The sequence below is a fragment of the Podarcis muralis genome, chromosome 2 (assembly GCF_964188315.1).
Source record: "Podarcis muralis chromosome 2, rPodMur119.hap1.1, whole genome shotgun sequence".
In the NCBI taxonomy this organism is placed as follows: domain Eukaryota; kingdom Metazoa; phylum Chordata; class Lepidosauria; order Squamata; family Lacertidae; genus Podarcis; species Podarcis muralis.
This window is the reverse complement of record NC_135656.1, coordinates 48,095,959-48,117,964: the sequence shown is the minus strand read 5'-3', so window position 1 is coordinate 48,117,964 and position 22,006 is coordinate 48,095,959. Positions and strand designations below refer to the sequence as shown.

The following is a 22,006-nucleotide window of genomic DNA, read 5'->3' as shown; positions in this document are numbered from 1 at the left end:
TAACCATTGTGACATTTGTGGACTACAGCAGTGGGAGAAATCACATTACCTCCTGCTTCTTGTGCCTCTAGACTTTGCAGGCAAGGACAAAATGATTGTTTGTTTTACCAAAAACTGACATACTGCCCTACAACATGGAGTACTTAAACATTTTTATTTTTCAAATAGGCCATAATAGTCAACTAAATAGTTCATTTTTGTGTGTAGAAAAGTTATCTGAAAAGTCAACATAGTTACATTTTCTGCACTGGTTTGATTCCCAAGATGTCAAAACCTTTGGCCATAACAGCAGCTGTTGCTTCGCACAAGAGCATTCGCCACATGTTCACTTTCACTATTTTGCCTACACAAGAGACACAAAAAACCAAGTGAGATATGTTGCTATCCAGATTACTAGTCAGCAGAGCCAGCTGTCTCTCTCTCTGGTCCCTTCACATTTCTGTGCAATAGTACTCCACAGTACTCTGCTACATCCCAAGGGGGCACAGTGGAAGCCCACTGCTTCAAAACAGTGCAATCGCACCCCAGGCTTGCAAATTAGCATGGGGGCTGCACTCACACTCCAGAGCCCAATGGAGAGGGGAAGCAATGCTGCTCTAGGACTGATATGAAGGCTTCACCCAGCAGCACTACAGCCGCTTTTGAGTCCCTCAGCCACCGTACCACAGAGGGACCAAGTGGGCAGGCAGCTTTTTAAAACTGCTCTGCTGAGGGACACACAGCCACCCGCAGAGCAATTTAACAAAGCAGGCTTTCTTAAACCCGCCCACTTCCTAAACCACACCCTCTTCCTCCCTCCTGGAGGGCGGCAGCAGTTTCCCCTTTTGTGGAGGGGAAACCTGGTTGCGCCCCCCCCCCCAAATGTGCCTGGGACCACCCACCAGCTATGCTTCTGTGCTGCTCAATTAAGAAAATGGTACCACTGCCCCATGCCTTGGGAATTTCAATGATTGAATCAATGGACCACTTAGTTCCAAAAAGGGAAAAGAGTAGATTCCTCTAAAATGTTTTATTCTACTCATAGAAAAACTCCCTGAATAACCTTTACTCATACTCAAAATTCAGGTTAACCTGCCCCTCTGCCACAACATTTACATAAAGTGGATGTTTCTACCCTTTTACTTTACAAAGAACCTTGAAGATATATCACTGGGGTACCTCCCCTTACATCCATTACTCTCTCTGGCCCCCCTGCAACCCTGTATACTTGTCCCTTCTCACTTTTAAAATGAACTTAACTCACCAGTTTGTCTGTCTTTTTCCACACAGTAGCAGTTGTCATAGAATTCAGTAAATGTAGTAGCCAGTTCATAGAGGTAGTCACAAAGGGTGTGCAGTAAAAGATCATCTAAAATCTTTTGCAAAATCTCAGGGAACCTCAAAATGCATTTGCCTAGTTTCCATTCCTTCTCATGGTCCAATATTATCTCTGTTTGTGTAGCTGCCTTCTGCAGTGTCTCTTCTCCAATATTGGCCAGCCTTGCTATAGATCTGCCACAAAAACAAGTCTCCTATTAGACCCAATAGGAATGCAGCTGAGTCGATCTTCCAACATCGAAGTTGGAAATGCAGCAGTATCAGGTTGTAATTGTCCAATACATGTATTTAAACCTCACAAAGTCTTAAATTTAGAAGCTAGAAATTTCTTTACCTGATTCGCGTGAAGGCATACAGCAAATAAGCAGCAGTATTTCCTCTGTCGTCAAGCATTTTGTCAAAAGAGAAGATATAATCATTTATTCTATTATGGGAAAGATCTGCATACTTGATGCAGCCAAAGGCAACTGAGGTCTGGGCTGCCTTCAGTTCTTCAGGAGTAAGAACCTGTGAGAGAAATAAAACACATATTGTGACAAGGCTGCACCACAAAACCAGGGGACAGAACTGGGGAAACCTAGACTGAACAGCAACTGAAGTGAACCCAAGGCAAACATATTCTGAACAGCTGAAATCATTTGGGCAGAAGCTTGATACATTCACAGAGGATGAGACCAGCCATGGAAGTGGTAGCAATTACACAGCCCCTGGCAAGGTGACCAGTGCTTTGTACAGCTTTGGGACAATTTTACTCTGAGCAAATGAAGCTGATGCCCCATGCAAAAGCCACACACAAGCTGATCTACTAACCTGTCATTTTATCCTCTGCTGCCATCTACTGGAATGCAAATAAGATTTACTTTGTAGACCAGATAAAAAGTTCCAAGCAACAGAGTTTGGGGGCGGGCGGGGCTTTTATTTTCATGTTTTGAATTCAATATTCTTAAAAAGTGAAGCTTGAAAAAGTCCAAGGCAGATATAGAGAACTTGTGGCCCTTGTGGTTAAGACTGTAGTGCCCTCTAATATTTCTAAACTTTGGCCACAGCTCCTAAAGCTGATGGGAGCTGTAATTCAATCACATATTGAAGGCCACAGACTCCCCACCCCTGGTCAAGAGCTCATGTAATCTACCTAATCCTCTGGAAGATTCCCCTAGAAAACTCTCAAATAAGCATAATGTAATAGCCAACCATGTTTTGTACACTGGTTCTGATGAGCAGAATTGACCTATTCCCCCCCCCCCCAAATTATATTTGGTGTTTTGCAGCACAATTGTGAATGCTGCAAGTTAGACAAATAACATGGATTCATTACTTTAACCTATTTCCATGAGAAAAATCCAAAGCTAACCTAATTCAAAAAGAAATTATCAATATCAGACCCCATCTTTCTCTTCTTTGCTTTTAAGTAACAACACTGGCACTGTGAAGTAAAATGTCATATCCACGTGAATGGAAAGTTCTGCACACACACTAGTTTTGCGAGTCAGCTGCATTCTTTCAATTCTGTTACTTCTCATCTATCCTGTAATCCTAACAGGATCCAGACATCCACAGAAGACAGTGTCTGCAGTCAATACCACTGAAAGCAAATCTTTCTGCTCATTTTCCCACATACTTATTTTTCATATACATTTTCAAATGTGCTTGGGTGCACATGCTTTTGGGGCTCTGTAGTTAAGTACAGAATATATCACATGAATTTGTAGAAATGAGAATGAGCACCAACTGTCTATGCTACCATATTTCACTTCGGAGAGATTTGAACAGCTTTCTCCTAACACTAAGCAGTGAGGTCAACTCCCCGGACAAAGTCAGGGAAAAGTACTATTGCCAACACAGCAAATTCACTGCCATCATATGACGAGGCTAGACAAATATGTGGACAGACTAACAGAGTAATCATAGCTTTAGAAAGCTGGCGTAACATGCCTATTCCAAACTTCCCCAGAAGAATTTCAGTTACACTACCCTTTTTGCTGACTAAATTGCAGTGGGTTGCTAAGTCACATGATCCAATTGAGTAATTATCTCCTTGTTCTGCCCTACTGTCTTAAATTCTGCCAGATGAGCTCAGGTGAAGGACTTAAGCGGGCATAACTGGGAAAGGACAAGATCTGCTGAACTCTTAACCCCGGCAGGTCTTGGGTTTGGTTTGTGCTACAAGCCAGCAACATGCTCCCTTACAAGAACCAGATAGTAGAAGAATAAAGTCTACTTTCTAGACACTGGAAAAAGGAAGCCCATTGTTACCTTATCTCTTTCCTTTTCCTTCAGTTTGTCCATTGAACGCTTAAGTCCCTCTTGAAGAAGGTCAATCAGCCGTACCGTATCTCCAGAACGGGTTTTAAATTTTTTTCTAGCAACAAAAGATGGAAATTGTGGCTTTTCTAAGTAGACAACTCTTTTCAAGTAGAAAGTTTTACTCCAGATGAAAACAGTGAAACAGTGAAACTATTGCTGGTCTTTTCACCAACATAGATACATTATCCCAGACACACACCTTGTTTCATGAAAGCTACAATAAATATTTTGTTTCAGCTCCAGCACTGAACTACATAGATTTTAAATTTGTGGCCACACTCATACCATTACAATTCAGCAGAATTACAATCCAAATAATATAGGGATACAGAATGTATTTAGATAAGGAAAACGAGAGAGGAAAGATCACCACAGCCCCAGGAAGGAATGGGGACAGTCAGTTATAAAAAGGGGAAGACAGAAGTAGCAAGTGTTCCCACAGCAAAACAGTACACTGCTACCTGCTCTTGAGTACTACCTAACTTGTGATTGCTACCAAAACAGATAATACCCATAAAAAGTGCATAATGTGTAATGGGCAGATATAGTTGCACAAATTTCCAATTTCCAGCACAGACAGCAGAATCCTGACATGCATATCAAGAAAGAGATCGCACAGCTGTTCTTTCATTATAATCATTAGGAACAAGGGAACAGATGTAAACCAATATAAGATGTTGTAACATAACAGTGAAGCTTCCGAATGTACAACAGAGAAGCATGTATATTTGCAATGGGCCACTAGGTTGCAGTGAGGATGCAGTGCAATACACCTAACGAGAAAAGTGCAAAATGAAGGTCACGCTGGAATAGTAATGGCTATTCTCTAAATGTGAAGTGTGCCGACAAATAAGAAAAACTCAACAAACTAATTTGGTAGATGATTTCAAGCTCAAAAGACAGAAAAAGAGTTAGGCCCAGAGAGGCACTCACAATGAAAGGTTTGGGAACCAGTAATGCAACAGATTAGTCCAGTTATTCAATAGCACAAAACATCACCCTGTTAAGTCCTATACTAAAATTTCTGATTTCAGGAACACATTTGCATCTACAAGTTATCTATATAGAATCATAGAATCATGGAGTTGGAAGAGACCACAAGGGCCATCAAGTCCAACCCCCTGCCAAGCAGGAAACTATGATGACTAGAAGTCAACAACCAATACAATGCATTACATTATTCCTACATGATTATGTTAGCATTTGAGACTCACATTCACTGAAGGATTTATCTATTCTTAACATTGCATTTTTCAATAACTATAGCAATACACAACAATCAGAATCTACAAGAGCTGCAAGGGTTGCCGAAGTCTGTGTACGGAACCTAAAGAGGCACAATTTCTACCATAACTACCATGTTCCTTGCACACACACACACACACACACACACACACACACACCTAGGAGACACTTTAGGTGGGAAATGCTCTGGAATAGTTTCTGAAGCAGCACAAGGAGCTGCAGCTGGAAGGCGGGAAGCCTGGAATTTCTAATGTGCAGCCTATGGGGTGCTCTTGCATAAACACAAGGATAGAAGATTTGAAGTACAAAGCCAATGCACATAAGGAGTTCCTTGGTGATCACATGACACATTTTCAACAGAAAAGAATCCTGAGCTTTCCAGTCTGTGAATAGCAACACAATTCAGTCTACTGTATACTGAAGAAATTATCTGCAAACTTACTTGTCTTCTCCCAACACCACTCCAAAAGCAGCATGAGTTACTCTGGTCACTTTGGGGTCATACCAGCCGATCATCTGACCCGCTGCAAATATGGTTTGTAAGTGCACAGCCTGCAAAGCAACACGTCATTAAAACAACTCATGGTAAAGCACCAGCACTAACATAATCATAGAAATGCCAAACTGGAAGGGACAACCAGGGTCATGGAGCCGAGCCCCCTGTAATGCAGAAACCATAACTAAAGACTCCCTGGCAGATGACATTCCAATCTCTACATGTGTTAACTTTGCTACATTAAATGTGCATTCTGTAGCCGACCTCCTATGTAGTGTTTTCTTTTGAAATATTTAAGATAGTATTTTAGTTACTGGTTAATTCTGTGACTCTGGATGCATACTTTGTATTTGACTTTCTTCAGTAATATTGTATTCTGGATAGTGTTGTTTTTTATTTTTTAATGTGCTGTAAACTACTTTGAGTTTTTTCCTTTAAATATATATATATAAATACAGTGGTAACAACACCTTAAAACCCTCCAATGAAGGCATATCTACCACCTTGCAAGGTAGCCTATTCCACTTTCGAACAGCTGCTACTATCAGAAAGTTCTTCCTAATGTTTTATCAGGTTCTCTTTTCTTGTAATTTGAATCCACTGGTTCAAGTGATACCCTCGGGAGCAGCAGAAAACAAGCCTGCTCCATCTTCCATGTGACAGCTCTTCAGACATCTGAAGATAACTACCATATAATCTCTTGGTCTTCACTTCTTCAAGCTAAACATACCCAAACTCTTAACCATTCCTCTTAAGGCTTCTGCTAAACAGGGGGGGAGACCTATATAATTTGGTGACTCCTTTTTAGCAAGCAACATGATTGCTTCTGCCCTTTACAGTACTGTGAATAAGGTGGCTTGATCTGTAGGCTTAAAATATGGGGTGGATGTAATTTATTATGGTGCAGAATCCTGCTTTAAGACAAACGAGAAGCAACTAGAAAGAGAAGAATTCACTAGAATGTAGTTTTAGTGTCACACCAACACTCAAAATGCTAAAAACCTGAAAAACAAAGGACTACAAAATAAAGATCAGTGAAACTCACCTGTCCACTGTCTACCACATAAATTATATAATCAGCTTTTTCTTCAAATAGTCTCTGTTTCAATGCTGCCAAGTCTGAGGTGTCATATGTGAACCCCCCATCAGATTTCACAATTGTCAAGGGAACGGAATACCCTGGAACAAATACAATCTTCCGACCATCATCCACTTGCACAAATCCTAAGGGTAGAAATAAATGAATGAGAAATAAGGTTTGGAAAGCAAGGTATTTTTACACAGTAATGTACAAATAAAAACACAAATACAAAACCTTTCAATGAAGAACACTTAACAACCAACCTATTTTGTTATGCTACAAAATGCCATGACAGCAGGTATACAGAGTTAGAACCTACACATTATCCTGGGATGTGCTTTTTTCCATACCTACATTTGCCAAGATAACACAAATGTGGGTGCTGAGGGGAACCTGCTGGTGAGAACTGGCAGGAGGGATGAGAGTTTAAAAAGATTTTGCACCTGCCAGTTCTCTCCAGCAGAGCTCATCCACCTCTGGGTCATTTCCTCCTAGCTGGTTTCAGAGGCTGGTTAAGCAAAAGAAAACAGTAAACACAGCCTGGAGGGTGGTGGTAGTGAGGAGAGCAAGTAGTAGACTTTAGGATCTCTCCTCCTGCTGAAAGGTTCTTTCCATAAGTGCTCCTGCTGCAGCATTTGCATGTAGTTCAGTGCTCAAACATTATCTTTCCAAATGCGCAGTGCCATCTTTTGAATAACCTTTCATTCCCACTTTGCAGCACTTCCATCTGGTCCCTGGGGCCTCTACTCCTCAGCTTTCATGCTGGCTGCAGAATGAGGGGCTTTTCTTCCTTCCTAGCTAGCATGGAAACTGGGGCAGCAGAAGCCAGTGTTGATTCCTGATCTGGAAGCTTTAACCTTTTGCTGCCTCCTGAGGGCCTGCCTAATCTGGATCAGCCACCTGTAATTTGCATTTGGAAGAACTTCAACTTGCTTCAATGGGAGTTTTTTCCTTAAAGCCAACTGCAGCTACAGGGCCATTATCTGCTTTTGGACTACAGCAGAAAGCAAAGTGTTAAAGCCTCTCTGCCTCAGGATCCCTAACCAGATCTAGAGCCCTGCCATTGGAGCCAATGAGAAGTTATCTCCCAAGGCAAATTGTAGGGAAGATTTTGTGTGTGTGTGTGTGTGTGTGTGTGTGTGTGTGTGTGTGCAGTCACAAGCAAGAATGGATTCATGGGATATGCTTGAATGGATGGGACTGTTTTACTGCCATGCGACCACCCTCCCCCAGCACACTCTCTCTAAAGGACTGTGGTTCTTGGGTGGTAGCGGTAAGGATTCCCCACTACTACAATAGAAACCCATTGTACTATGGTGAAAAATAGTCTTGAGGAATTTAATTCCCCATTCTGCAAATAGTTGAGTTACCTCCTTCTTCAAACTCCTTCACGATGTCACTCATCTTATCTTGATAGTAAGATTCACCTCTCTCTATTATGGTAACGTCCAAGCAATCGTAGATTTTTTGGAACTCTGACAAAGAAAGAGTGAAATGAGGAATTTTGAGCTCTTTCATTTACTTCATATAATGCATCATCAACATCATAGTAAAATAAGGAAATTGAGGCTTTAGACCAGCCTTGCTAGGTCATGTTTGTTCACTACTACTAAAATGCTGTGGGTTAAACCACAGAGCCTAGGACTTGCTGATCAGAAGGTTGGCGGTTCAAATCCCCGCGACGGGGTGAGCTCCTGTTGCTCGGTCCCTGCTCCTGCCAACCTAGCAGTTCAAAAGCATGTCAAAGTGCAAGCAGATAAAGGGAAGGTAAATGGCGTTTCCGTGCGCTGCTCTGGTTCGCCAGAAGCGGCTTAGTCCTGCTAGCCACATGACCCGGAAGCTGTACGCCGGCTCCCTCAGCCAATAAAGCGAGATGAGCGCCGCAACCCCAGAGTCTGCCACGGCTGGACCTAATGGTCAGGGGTCCCTTTACCTTTACTAAAATGCTGCTCTAAAGAATCATTCTGAACACATCTAAACTCTAACTGTACTTTTTGCATTGCCATTCAGCTACAACTTTTTAATTTGTTTTCCTTCACACCTATATATGTATGTGTGCACATACAGAAACACATGTGCGCACACACAAAAGCACCTGAGGTTCTCACTCCATGCATCTAATTTAGAAAAGATTTTGTCAAAATAAAGGTGCCACAAGACTCTTTGTTGTGACTCCTGAAACTATCACCCTCAAATCCCAGTCTTTTTACAGGGCTTCAACAACAACACTAATAATAATCCTCATCATCCTCAACTGCCAAAAGTGGTCCACTTGAAATAGAGGTGGATCCTTAAAAGATAGAGGTAGCATAATTCCTAGTCACCTTTCCGGGACACATCGCATATAAGTTTCCAAGCTTTAATGAAATCTGGATTTTTGCTCTGTAATAGCACCACACATCGGTATGCGTGCTTCTTAAACTCCTCTTCTGTGTCAAATCTTCTCTTAGATTCCTAGGTTAAGAAGAATACACAGACACCATGAAACAATATCCTCCACAGTATACTAAAACAAAGTAAACAAAAGCACAGGTAATAAATAGTAAAGAGAAATACTTTTAATGGTCGAAACAGATCAAATAGACAATACTGAGTCACCTAATGCTTGTCATTAATATCCCAGGGGAACATCCACCAACAGCAGCCTGAACTTCTCCATGTATTAGCACATATAAAATGTTGTGCAGTATCTGGAGAGGATTCTCCAAGTTTCCAATGAGAACTAACTGAAGAATTAGTTATCACCGAAGAGCCCTGCATCCCAGCAACTCTCATTTTATAAATTATCAAGATAAATTGATATCAAGAATTATGCTTAATGCTGTCAACAATTTGATCAAGAGCAGAATTTGATCCAATATTGTTGCCCTCTTACCCTCTCTAGAAATAGGTGATGAACAGTATCAAATCCATGTGGATTTGTGCATGCAGATCCTGGATTGGGCTTTTTAAGCCATCAGAAATGAGTATACAGAATCTGTTTGTATATTTATTTTACCCTTTTCAAAAAGGTGACTCAGCAATTAGTCCAATCTTTATATAAACTGCCTTTGTTTCAATAAGGAGGGTTACAGTGCATGGATGTTTCAGAAGATTAAAACATTTGCAATAGTAGTTGACATCAAACTGTTCACCCAGTGGAACTACTTTTCCCTCTTCTATCTGCTGCAGTCTCCACAATCTGCTCTGGATGGCTGAGGGACCTTTCAGAGCAGACCTGGGAGAGCACAGAAGCTGCAGGGGGTGGGGGGATAGGAGAGGAAGGAGGTAGTGCTGTTACTTCAGCTTGTACAACATTTGATTTCGCCCACTGTTTGTTACTAAACTTATTCCCATGATAAAGTCACTCCCTCATCCTAAGTCTCTGCACTGACTCAGTTCAATCATTATGAAAGTCTTACAGCAAAATACATTTTTGTAGACGTTTACAAGACAGCTAAGCATAGATTGAAACCATAGTTCATGCAGACTTCCTTCAAATTTCTCCATGGAAATGGCTGCCATTTGATTTTTGATTTTCTTAAGTGCTCTAAACCTTCCCTCAACCTTCACCAATAGTACTTCCTTCTGGTCTTACCAAGAACAAAACCCTCAGGTAAGGATGTATACATTTTCAAGTGCTATTAGTATCCTCTCATCCAGGGGTGGCTAACTTGTGGTTCTCCAGAGGTCATTGCACAACAGCCCCATCAGCAGCATGGTCAGGGGTAGGGCAACATCTGGAGGGCCACAAGTTAGCCAACCCAGCTCTGAGCAATGTTAAGCAGCAGCAACAACAACAACAACAGGAGGGGTAACCATATATCTGAAATAAAACATACCTTATAAAAAGCTTGGAGATCTCCAATGGGAGGAGAAACAGTCAGATAGTCTGGGAATTTATCTTGCAGGTGAGCAATAAGCATGCCAAACTGGGTACCCCAATCTCCTAAATGGTTTAATCTAGACAGTAAAGATCACAAAACAAGTGAGACTGTAAGCACAACTGAAATATCTTTTGAATAGAGCTGTGGATAAGATACAAGGCTTGTTCTGAAGTGCTCCTTTGAAGGAAATGGACTGCTAAAAAATATTTAAAAATCCTATACAGTATGTGGTTTGTTTGGGGATTATGGACATAATTTATGGCGCAACTCATACACTATCCTTTCCAGAAAAACAAGTTGGAAGGTGATTAAATTTTCTATATTAATTAGGCAAATTTGTTGCGGTAAAGTTATATCTACTACAGGATAGAGACAGTTGTTCTCCTTTGAAGCTTTAAGATGTTTGTGGAGTGAAATGCAGAAGATAGGTGACTCCAGGCTATAATTAGGAAGCAACTTGCATTGACTTTCAAATCAAGTTAGATCTCAATGTCGTATTGCATGGTGTATGTCAAATGTCAAGGACAGTAGGTAAAGGGCAAGTTGGATGCATTCAAGTCAAAGGTGGGGAACGGGGGGGGCAGATCTTTATCTGGCCCCACCCCACATGCCAAATTTGACAGGTGGGTGGACAACCCTGTCAAAATCCCTTGTGCAGGGTTCCCAGATGCCTTGCAGCTATACCACAAGGGGTGTGGCCAGCCTTGCTTGGCACGCTGAGAGGCTCTGAGAAAAGAGAGGGGGGAAAGTGTTTCTGAAAGAGTTCTAGAAGGAAAAGTAAGGTTAAATAAAGGATGGTGGATGTGTGCAGGGTTCAAAACATAGGGTTCTGCAGTGATTTTCATAAAGGAATAGCACTTCCATGGCACGTAGCAACACCGCTGTATGGGCAATTACTGAGAATCCACATTGACAAGAGAAATGAAAGCGTGTGCCCATATACATTTTGAGCATTTGTGCAATTCTACCATGGCTGGACTTACCTTAGTACATCAAACCCCACAAACTCAAAGAGGCGGCACATGCTCTCCCCAATTATAGTTGATCTCAAGTGACCTACATGCATCTCTTTTGCAATATTAGGGGAGGAGAAGTCAATCACCACCTTTATGTAGGACAAGAAATGAAAAATATGTGAATTATAAACAGTGCAAAGTATTTTTTTAAAAGAAGCATCATTTATATATATCTGCAATTAGGAAATGCACATAAACACTGGCTGTTGTACACATTCACTGGTTATTGTGGGAAGCATGAACAGAGAATTGTGCATATTATGCATTCTTTAAACATAATCTCCAAGTGACGTTGAATGACTTCCTGCACTGAGTACTGCATATGCACAGGGCCTAAGTGAGCCAAATAGTGAATATTTTGTTCACGCTGTTCAGTTATGGACACCTTCAGATACTATCCACAGTGACAAGACAATATATAAAATCCTGTTCTGGTGCTTACGCACACTGTGCACCCAACTGACCTGGCTCACACATAACACCAAGCCAAACCATGGCTTAGCATGAGTGGGGAAACATGCAGGCTTCTGGAGGGAAGATTACAACTGCTTCACTCCTCCCTTAATTCTGCTGCTCTCATGCTATCTGGACCCTATCCAAACCCAGGCTTGCGACTTCTCATGCTCCAGACAAACCATGAGCTGTAACCAAAGTTTGCTCTTGCTTTACAACTCATGATTTATCTGAGAGGCAAAAAACACAAATCTTGGCTTGGATGTATTGATATGTCAAACCATAGCTTAGCGCTGGGTAGCACAGCAACACCATCGGGGGAGAGCATAGTGGTTGCAATTCTTTCTCCGGGAGCCTGCATGTGCACACTTAGCATTATCTGCAAACTGGGCCACTGACCCTTTCACAAGGTGTCAAAGGTGTTGAACAAAGAAAAAACTAAAAGGTGATTCACAGAGCTTGTTCAATAAATTTAAAAATAAAAATAAAGGGAGGCAATTCAACTAAATATTAGGACTAAGCAATCGGACTTTCTGCCTCTCCTGTAGTAGGTGTGCAGGGGAGAACATTCAATGAGAATCCTTAGCACTCTACAGAACACAACTCAAAATGTCCCCTTTTACATCTGCTAAACATTAGAAAACCAAAGACTCCCATTCACATAAAACACTTCAATGCTAACAAGACGGGGGGGGGGGGGGCAGGTAGGGAATGGCTGCAAACAGCCACCTCTGGCCTTAGGAGGAACTTCTCTGAGGGCTGCCAGAAGAAGGGCACAGAACATGCCATGTGGGGCTCTGGAACCCTGCTCTTGCGTGTTTGCAGACTGAGTGCATATTAAAAAACTGAAATAGTTTATCTGCAAATGCACACTTTGCCTTGAACATTAAGCAGCAGTACCTAAGAAAAGACCCAGTTAACCATTTACTGTCATACCTTCTTCCTTTCACCAAGAGCAGGCAGCTGAACTCCATTCACCAGCATACTGCTTAGTTGTTTAGATACAAAATCCTTTTTCAAGTGCACATTAATGAAACCTTCAGAAAAGCATAAAAAGTGAAAATGATTTCTGAGACTATATACATATTAAGACCTTGATTTCTTTTGCACAGAGCACATATTTTGTTAAAAACACAGTATTGCAGAATTACCCATAACAGGGCAACTCATTTGCAGTGACAGGGAAAAAATCAATTTGATAATGATACAAGGACAAAGTGCCATTGGTTTTAATCAATAGATAACAGAAGTCAATTGTCCAGACAACACATGCTGTCCTGTAAGCAGCCTTGGTCACCAATTGGTTTGCTAGGAGGATCACTTTCACTGAGGGGCACTGGGTTTCAATAAAATTTCTCCTTTATTTTGCAAGCACTCAGGTAATGTATATGATTCAGTAGAATAATGATATTTATAGGGAACATTATTTTAATTTCTCTCCAAAACTTCTTCATTTAAATTGCTGCTAACCACTCTGAAAGAGCCACATTCATTTTTAACTGCAGAGCTAAATAAAATGCTTCCCAACTGTCACAAATACCAAGCTGAAACTCACAGAGAATTATCACATGGTGCAACCTTCCTAAGAAATGCCCAACTGAGTACAGTCGTACCTTGGCTCCCGAACACCTTGGGAATTGAACATTCCGGCTCCCAAACGATAGAAAACTGGAAGTGAGTGCTCCGGTTTTCGAAGGTTCTTTTGGAAGCCGAACGCTTGACGGGGCTTCCGCAGCTTCCGGTTGGCCACAGGAGCGTCCTGCAGCCAATCAGAGGCTGCACTTTGGTTTTCAAACATTTCGGAAGTCGAATGGACTTCTGGATCGGATTCTGTTTGACTTCCAAGGTACGACTGTACTCCTCTGCCTTAAAAGCTGTCTGCCTATGGAAGCCAGAATGTCACAGGGATACACGTCAGAATTCCTGGTAGGGTGAATAGGCATCAAGCTTAAGGAGAGGATTCCCCTTATCCTCCTACAGTTCATCTCTAAAAGACTCAGAATTCTACTGAGTCATTTCATCATAATACTTCATAACATTAGATTGAGATGTCCCAGAAAAGTAAAAACAGAGTAACTGTACCAGGACCGGCGATTTCAATCTTTGCTATGCATTCATTGTCAGGAATGTTTCTGGCAATCTTATCAGCTATTTCTCTCGGGCTCACTTTTTGCTCCTTGGTCTTGAGCAGTATCTGAAAGACACAGCAAGAGGTCTCAGCGCAATCCCTGACTGAGGAGAACACAGAGAACCTGAGGCAAAGCTCTACAAGCTCATATCATTTGAGCAGCTGTGATGAAAATGGAATTCCCTTTTCACAGGAATCTGTCAAGAAACCAGCCTGCCTGGAAAATCCCACCGGGTAAGTATAGCAGAGGCAATCACAAACTGAATAAATACCCTAGGACCCTGCTGTTATTCAAGCATATGTGTGGTCCTTTGTTGCCATTTCCTGTCAGAGGAAATGGGAGCAGCAAACAGTTGCCAATTCCACATCTGCCACATGTAAGCCAGAGCAATTCAAATGATTCTTCTGAGTATGCATCCTTTGAGATGCATAACTCATTACAGATGACTTTTACACTGGCCTTTCCCAACCTGGTGTCCTACAGATTTTGGCTGGGCTGGTGGGAGTTGCATTCCAAAACATCCTAGAGGGCACCAGACTGCAAAAGCTGTTCTACACATTCAAAAGGGAGGAACCCACTGATCTTTATGAAAAGAATTGGTACTGGAGAAGGACAACAGCCAGATGGTCTCCCACGGCAAAATGTAGGTGATTCTAGGTTTCCTTTCTAATAAGTAGTCATTCTATGGCAAGTACTCTCTCTCCGACGTATTGCTTGGCTTCAGAAAGCAATCCTCAAAAAATGACAAGAGCGTACGTGCCAGGCGACAGTCTCTCCATGTGCCCTGCCAATGTAGAAAGCTGTCACAAATGTGTTTTGTCTTTGTACATGCTCATTAGCATATTGTGCTTGCACTCTCAGCTGGAGGGGCTAGGCGGCTATTAGTTTTAGAGATATATTGCTTGCTTTCTCCTTTGCTTTCCCTCCCTCCCGCCTGCATACACACACAGCTCTCTCCCTTCATCTTTTAGAATTCTGCTTCCAAATGTTTGCTGTTTGTCAAGTGTTAAGCATTCTGAAAAATGTTGCACGATACAGCAAGGAACTGCTCATTCACGTGGAGCAGGAGCTAAAGATAAAAGCAGGAGTTTCCAAATGGCTGGTGTCCAGAATGATTGATACAGAACAAAAATTTCATTGCTTCACTTGGGATGAAAAATATTTTTTGATGGCTGGAAAGTGTGTGGAGGTGGGTGCATGGGTGTGTGGGAGATTCCTTTTTTTAAAGGAACAGATACTACCGTATTTTTCGCACTATAGGACGCACCGGTCCATAGGACGCACCTAGATTTTTTTTGGGGGGGGGGGAAATAAAGGGGAAAAAATGTATCCCCCCCCCCCCGCCAGGTGCGGGGCTGGGGCAGGGGAAGCCCGAGCTTCCCCCTCCCCCAGAACGGGACCCAGAGCCATGCCGAAGCTGCGCGCAGCTTTGCCATCGCTCTGGGAGCTTGCGGGGCTGGGGGAGGAGGAAGCCCTCCGCCAGCCTCCAAACCATGTCGGGAGACAGCGGAATGGCACACTGCGCCTCTCCCGCTGTCCCCCGAGTTTGCGGGGCTGGCGACGGGGAGGAGAGGCTTCTCCCCCCCGCCAGACTTCTAGCCAAGTCGGGGGACAGCGGGAAGGGCGCGCTGCGCCTCTCCCGCTGTCTCCCGAGTTTGCGGGGCTGGCGACGGGGAGGAGCAGGCTTCTCCCCCCTGCCAGCATTCTAGCGAAGTCGGGGGACGGCGGGAGAGGCGCAGCGCCTCTCCCGCTGTCTCCCGAGTTTGCAGGGCTGGCGACGGGGAGGAGCAGGCATCTCGTCCCCGCCAGCCTTCTAGCCAAGTCGGGAGACAGCGGAAGGGCGCGCTGCGCCTCTCCCGCTGTCCCCCGAGTTTGCAGGGATGGCGACGGGGAGGGGCAGGCTTTTCCCCCCGCCAGCCTTCTAACCAAGTCGGGGGACAGCGGGATGGCGGTGTTCCGCCTCCCCGCTGTCCCCCGAGCTTGTGGGGCTGGCGGTGGGGCTCTCCAGGCTTCAGCGAAAGCCTGCATTCACACCATAGGACGCACACACATTTCCCCTTCATTTTTGGAGGGGGAAAAGTGTGTCCTATAGTGCGAAAAATACGGTATTTCAAAACAAATTTAGTGTCTGGGAAATGGCCAGGGTGGCGGCGGCGGCGGGGGGTATGTTTACTGAAATCAATTTCAATGAAAGTAACGATCAGCCAAGCAAACATCTAGCACTTGCAAAACTGTGCAAAGTAAGCAGCGACATGTCTTGGGTGTCAACGCTGGCAGAGAGAGAGCTCAAAAAGTGCATCAGGGTGGAGACATTCCATAAAGCAGCTTGTGTCCATGCCCATCTCTGGAGGGGCTGTCAAAAGTTGTGTGGAGGGAGGGGAGGCCTTATGATATCAAGGAATACAAACAATACAGACATTGAGAAACCTGCACCAGACCAGACTCCTAACAGTGACTTAATTGGGGTAAAGCAGCGGTCAAAAATATTTTAAAAAGGCACTGCAAGCTTGTGTTGGGCTGGCTGACACCCAAGTGCATATGCTAATGAGCTCTATGAAGAAGAGAACACACATTTGTGGAGCTGTTTCTCCAAAAGAAGTTCATGCCGAGAGGCTGCCGGCTGGCACGTAACAGTATTGTTTGGAAAGAGATCTCTGCCAGGCCAATTTGCTTAGTAACTTCACCATCCTCCAAGGGATGTGACAGGAAGTCCAACTTCCACTGCAAACTTACACTGATTTTTAAATCAAAGGGGGAAACTATACTGGTAAGGATTTTAGAGGTGGTTTTTTAAAAAGGTAGCTGTTCTGTAGTTCAGGATTTACTGTTGTTTTATTTGTTTATACGGAAATACAGGTCTTGACATTCTAGCATGTACATTATTCAGGACAGTTTACAAAAATGAAAATCACTGCTTCATATTAATACAAATGAGTAAGATTCTGGAAAGTGTTAAGCCAAAATTAAACCATTTTTTAAAAAACATGTATTTTTTTTTCCCAAGTCAAAATGGGGAGGGGAACAAGTTAGTATGGCCAGCAGCAATGATGCAAGCTGTAGTCCAGCAACATCTGGAGGGCCCCACATTCGCCACCCCTGCTTCAGAGGCAGAATTATATTGGCTTTTCCATAAATGATATGTAATCCTCCCAGGGTAGAGCCAACGCTACAGCTTTGCTTGAATAATGGAACTTCCTGTCACATTCCCTCCAGCCTGTTCTCAAGATCAGCTCCCAAAGATTGGGGGACCCTCTGGAGCAGATTTTTGGGGTACATGAATGAATGGAAATCCTGTTGCACCAGCAGAACCCCATTGGTGCAGCATTGAAAACCCATAGTTTTCATGATGTTTCATGTTTGCATGTGACTAGATTCTCTTCATTTTAAATGCTTTAAGACTTGTCTGTTGTGTACTGTGTTCATTCAAATGTGGCAATGTAAACAATAGAAGAGTGAAGGAGAAGATTCCTCAATTGTAGGCTAGATTTCTCTGAGAAATGGAGAGACTGATATAGAGTGGTTGGTTTTCGCTGTTCCACTCAAACTACAACATTAGCACAAAGCTGAGCAATGTATATTTTCAGCTGGGTGGCTTTGTGCTGTTTGGATACAGCACTAGAGAACAACGACAAATTCTCACATTATGAATTACCTGGGTTATGCTCATAGCACTGTTGCACTGATAGTCGCCAAACTTGGACTGCTGACTTGGTGTCACCAACAGTGGAGGATTTTCTAGATCTGGATACGCAGCTTTAATAGCCACTCCAAAAATGTCTTGAAGGCGACTATTGATGTTAATCATGCCTTTTGATGGCTTGCTTCTACTCCTTTCTTCCTGAAGGCTCTAAATGAAAACACAAATCTAATTATCCATCCATCAGATTGAGGAGCCCATTGGAACAGTGCATCTCAATTCAAGGACCCTAAACATAGCACATGATTAAAATGAAATGTGTGTGTAAACACAAACACACATGAATCCTAAACTTCTTCCAGCTGACAGGCAAAAGAAAGCTGTGCACTGCTTACAAAATGTATCAGACTTCAGGCGAACAAAGATTAACAAACCCTGATGGCTGTGTCAGGTTCCATCTATTTTTACCTAGAATAAAGGGAGGCATGCTCTCTTTACGTGCTCAGAGTACAACGATAAAATAGCTGCACACACAGAAATGATTTGTAAATAAAATACCCTGCTAAAGAGAATGAAGACTGTCACAGCTTCAAAAGCCTGCTGTGTGAGAAAGCAGCAGGCAGAAGGTTTTCGTGTTCAAGAAATATTCTTGCAAACAGTCATTTGTTTACAAGTAGACTTGCTGATGGTGTAAAGAAAACCTGCCACTTTAAAAAGCAGGTTGCAACTCTCTTTTTCACTGAGCAGATTTGCTAGATTTGGGGAGGGGAGAATGTTCCCTGACTACCCCCAGCCAGATGTACGCAAAAGTATTTGGGAGGACTGCCTTGTTAAACGAAGCAGCAATTTACCTGCATCCTCTCAAAGCACCAAAAGTACAGCCCTAATTGACAGCACCAAGTGCAGCCTCTCACTCTTAGAATAAAAAAATTGTAGAGTTGGTAGGGTTCCTGAGGATCATGTAGTCCAACCATAGCTGTCAACTTTTCCCTTTTCTTGTGAGGAATCCTATTCGGAATAAGGGAAATTCCCTTACAAAAAGGGAAATGTTGGCAGCTATGAGTCCATCCACCTGCAATGCAGAAATATGCAGCTGTCCCATATGGAGACTGAAGCTGCAACCTTGGTATTATCAGCATCATGCTCTAGCCAACTGACCTATCCAGGCATTCTTGTTCCTTGGATGTACGCTGGGGGAAACAGCTGGTGTAGATGCATCCCAGGTCAAAGAACAAGAATACTGACAATTAGGGCTGGGCGATATATTGTTCAAAACTGGTCTGAAGTCCATATTGTGGTATCAGTTTCATAATTTTTGACGTGGCAGAGTGTGTGTGTGTATGTTATGGGAAAATCACAATGTGAGGAAAACCGTGAAGCCAGCTAATGCCTCTACATAGCTTCATCCTTATTTCAGATGAAATAAGTTGTGATATATCACAATGTTTAGCTAGTGATATACTGCGATGTTTAAAACGAGGTTATCGGCCAGCCCTAGATAACATAATCAAACAGAGAAATGCATTTCTGTGTAATTAACTATTTTAGGTTCTTCATAACATTTTAAAAAGAACTTCTTAAGGGTCAACGTATCAGTAAAACAGAACAATACTGCACAAATTTCAAAGGAAGAATAATTTCAACCGTAAGGGGTGGGTGGGAAATCTCTCCTGCGTTAATCACATTTTCTCATTCTCTTCACAATGACAAATGATAATTTTGAGAATCACAACAGTCATGACCATTCGTTTACTTTTCCCACACTTCGCACTATTCAGAAAGGGAACATACCTTTTGTAGAACATTTAAGCGATATTTAAGTTTTGCGTTCTCTTCCCGCAACCCTTCCAAATTTGGGGAAACTCCCAAACATCCATAGTTTTTCAAACGATCAACTTCTGCAGTCAGAAACTTGATTTCCTTTTCCTAGGATGCAAAATAGAACCAGTAGTATATAACCTACTCTTTCTTACTCTATGGTAATATATGATAGCGATTGGGTCAAAATTTAATCTTTAGTATTTATTATCCATAATTAAACTAACTACACTGTTAAAAATTAGCAGCAACAAATTCACCAACCAATCCCTAAGGAAAGACTGGTGGAGCATAATGACATTAGCTGTTCATTAAAAATCTGATATTATAGGACTTTATATAGCAATATGTACAGTAGATAAACATTGCTGATTGTGATATTCATATAATAACCATATCATCTAAGATTTCCATTAAATGTAGGCTTGTTCTGTGTAGTGCAAGCAGAACTGATTGAATGGAGCAAAGATAATCCATTATGAGTTTCACCACCACCTGAGTGAGTGATGAGAACCTATTGTTACGTATCAGTATGATTTTATTCAAAAGGTCCTACCATGCTTCCTCTTTTATGGGGAAAACTAAGAAACCAGAACTGAATGCAAAGTACCCCAACACCAGAGACAGTTTGCCTGCTTTGGCTGATTACTGAATATGTTTACCTTCACCCCTTATCAAATTTGGATACAAATCAAAGGCAGCATCAAAAATATTTTGTCTATCATCCTAGGAATACAACTGCCTGATAAATGAAAGTGCCACACAAAACTACGTTGTGGAAGAAACAGAAGCCATCAGTCCCTTTCTCTCAACAAGCATGCTCTGTTGTTTTCTTTTGCAGTCTAGACCTTCTAGGACCTCCCAATATATTGTATGTGTATAAATACTTTATCATATAAAGTTTATCCTGAGTGCTGAAGTAATGAAAATCAGAAAGAACAGTTTCCACTACTAAAATTATTATGAAGTGTAGCTCTAAAAATGTTGCAGGTTATCTACTCTTTCAGTTTGCCTCTCTCAAACACCTGGCAGAAATTATTTTAGAAGCACAAACACAACAACATGCCCTGCATTGTTCAAAAAAGAACAAGTCTCCACATGGCTTACCAATCATGTTCCCCACCTCAAAAACTAGTTCACAAACAATTTCATTAAATTGCTAACCACACCTAAACTTGTGACTGAAGAGTGTCTCATGTGGCAAAATTATAGTTATTAGAAATTTATGAAATAAAATTACTATTAGCAGATTCAGACTTATTTATTTATTTAGCTACCTAAAAGTTAGGCTAGTAATGAGCAGCACCCTACTGTAAATGAAATTTCCTCTAAGAAATGCCCACATATGCTAGAAATTAAATGTAACTATGTGCCTCTTTAACTTTGGAATATGGTATAAAAAAGCACGGAAGGATTTTTTTAAAAAATCCATTCACCTTCTGCCAAGAGTTGTTGCATGTATCCGGTTTACAAAGAGAATTGTTACATGTCTTGGAATGCTTACTTTCCAGATATTTTATTTTCTACTAGTACATTTACAAATTTACAGCGTCTCCATCCAAGCGTGCCCAAGGCAATCGATACATTCCGGTTTTTTGAGATTCATTTTGGTTTAACAAGAGCGTAGCAGTTGTTACCTTCAATTATACTGCACTGTTGTGCGAAAATACAAATAACTGATCGATGGGTGAAGGCAGGGAAATTTTCTTGTTGTTAAAAAAAAAAAAAAAAAGGACGGGCCAGGGGCCCTTAGGAAACCTAGCTTTGCCAATTCCAACACAGGTGGGCTTCCCAACGTATCGCCCATGAGAGCTAATATGTACTCGCGACCTCTCTCTCTTGTTCTCTGCAGGGGCCCTGCCCACTTCAGACGTTGACCCGAGAGAAGCGTGCAGGGGGCGGGGAGGGGCAACTGAGCTGGCGAAAAGGGCAGGCGGGCAGCCCTGGTTTTAATCATTTCTGCTGGCCTCAAGGTTTCACCCAACGACCCCGCCCCCTAAGGAGCCAGGAAGAAGCGAGAACCCCTCACACGCCTTGCAGAGAGAACCGCTCGCACGGAGGAGGGAAGAAGCGGGGTCTGCGCTGACGTAAGAGCCTCGAAAGGGAAAGAAGCGCCGCGCTGGCGGCAGAATAAGCAACGCCTCCTGCCGCCGCCGCCCGGCCTCCTCCGAGCAGCCACGCGCTGCCTCCGGTCCCCCCGTTGCCTCTGCCGCCCCGAGCCCCCCGCTCCTCTTCTTCTTCCAGCCGCGCCCCATAAAAGAGAAGGACGCACGCGCCTCTGACCTGCCGCTGAAGCCGCTCCGCGCACTGAGCCACCTGCACCTCCATCCTCGCAGGTCAGACAAAAGGGAAACCAGGACCGGAAGCGGAACTCCTGTTCTCTATGGCGAGTTCCTGGCAAGAGCGGCAGCCGGAGAAAAAGCCCTCTTGCTTCCGTGCTGGTGCTCCGTGCTCTTGCGCCCCCTCTACCGGTCCCTTTGCGCGCTCCGCTCTTCCAAGGCAAAGGTGTCTTTTTGTCCAGCCCCCCTGAGCGAAATCCGCGTAAAAGTCGAGCAGAGCGAGGAGAAAACGGAAAACTTCCCGCCCACAACGGGCCAAATTTCCAAATGATTATTGTTTTTAATTCAAGGGATCGTTCCTCCTC

The 22,006-nt window shown here is 42.9% G+C and overlaps 1 protein-coding gene across 1 annotated transcript; it reads right to left on the bottom strand.

Annotated features, from left to right (window-relative positions):
• Window positions 1-135: 135 nt before the first annotated feature.
• On the bottom strand, window positions 136-21,771 carry RARS1 (arginyl-tRNA synthetase 1). The gene is made up of 15 exons (XM_028717488.2): window positions 21,646-21,771; window positions 19,336-19,470; window positions 17,560-17,754; window positions 13,861-13,972; window positions 12,715-12,815; window positions 11,293-11,414; window positions 10,265-10,385; window positions 8,768-8,897; window positions 7,814-7,918; window positions 6,408-6,586; window positions 5,309-5,418; window positions 3,571-3,676; window positions 1,652-1,824; window positions 1,244-1,491; window positions 136-343 (listed from the first exon to the last, which is right to left on the bottom strand). The coding sequence occupies exons 1-15, from the start codon at window positions 21,688-21,690 to the stop codon at window positions 234-236; spliced, it is 1,992 nt and encodes a 663-aa protein (XP_028573321.2). The 5' UTR covers window positions 21,691-21,771; the 3' UTR covers window positions 136-233.
• Between the last annotated feature and the right edge of the window lie 235 nt (window positions 21,772-22,006).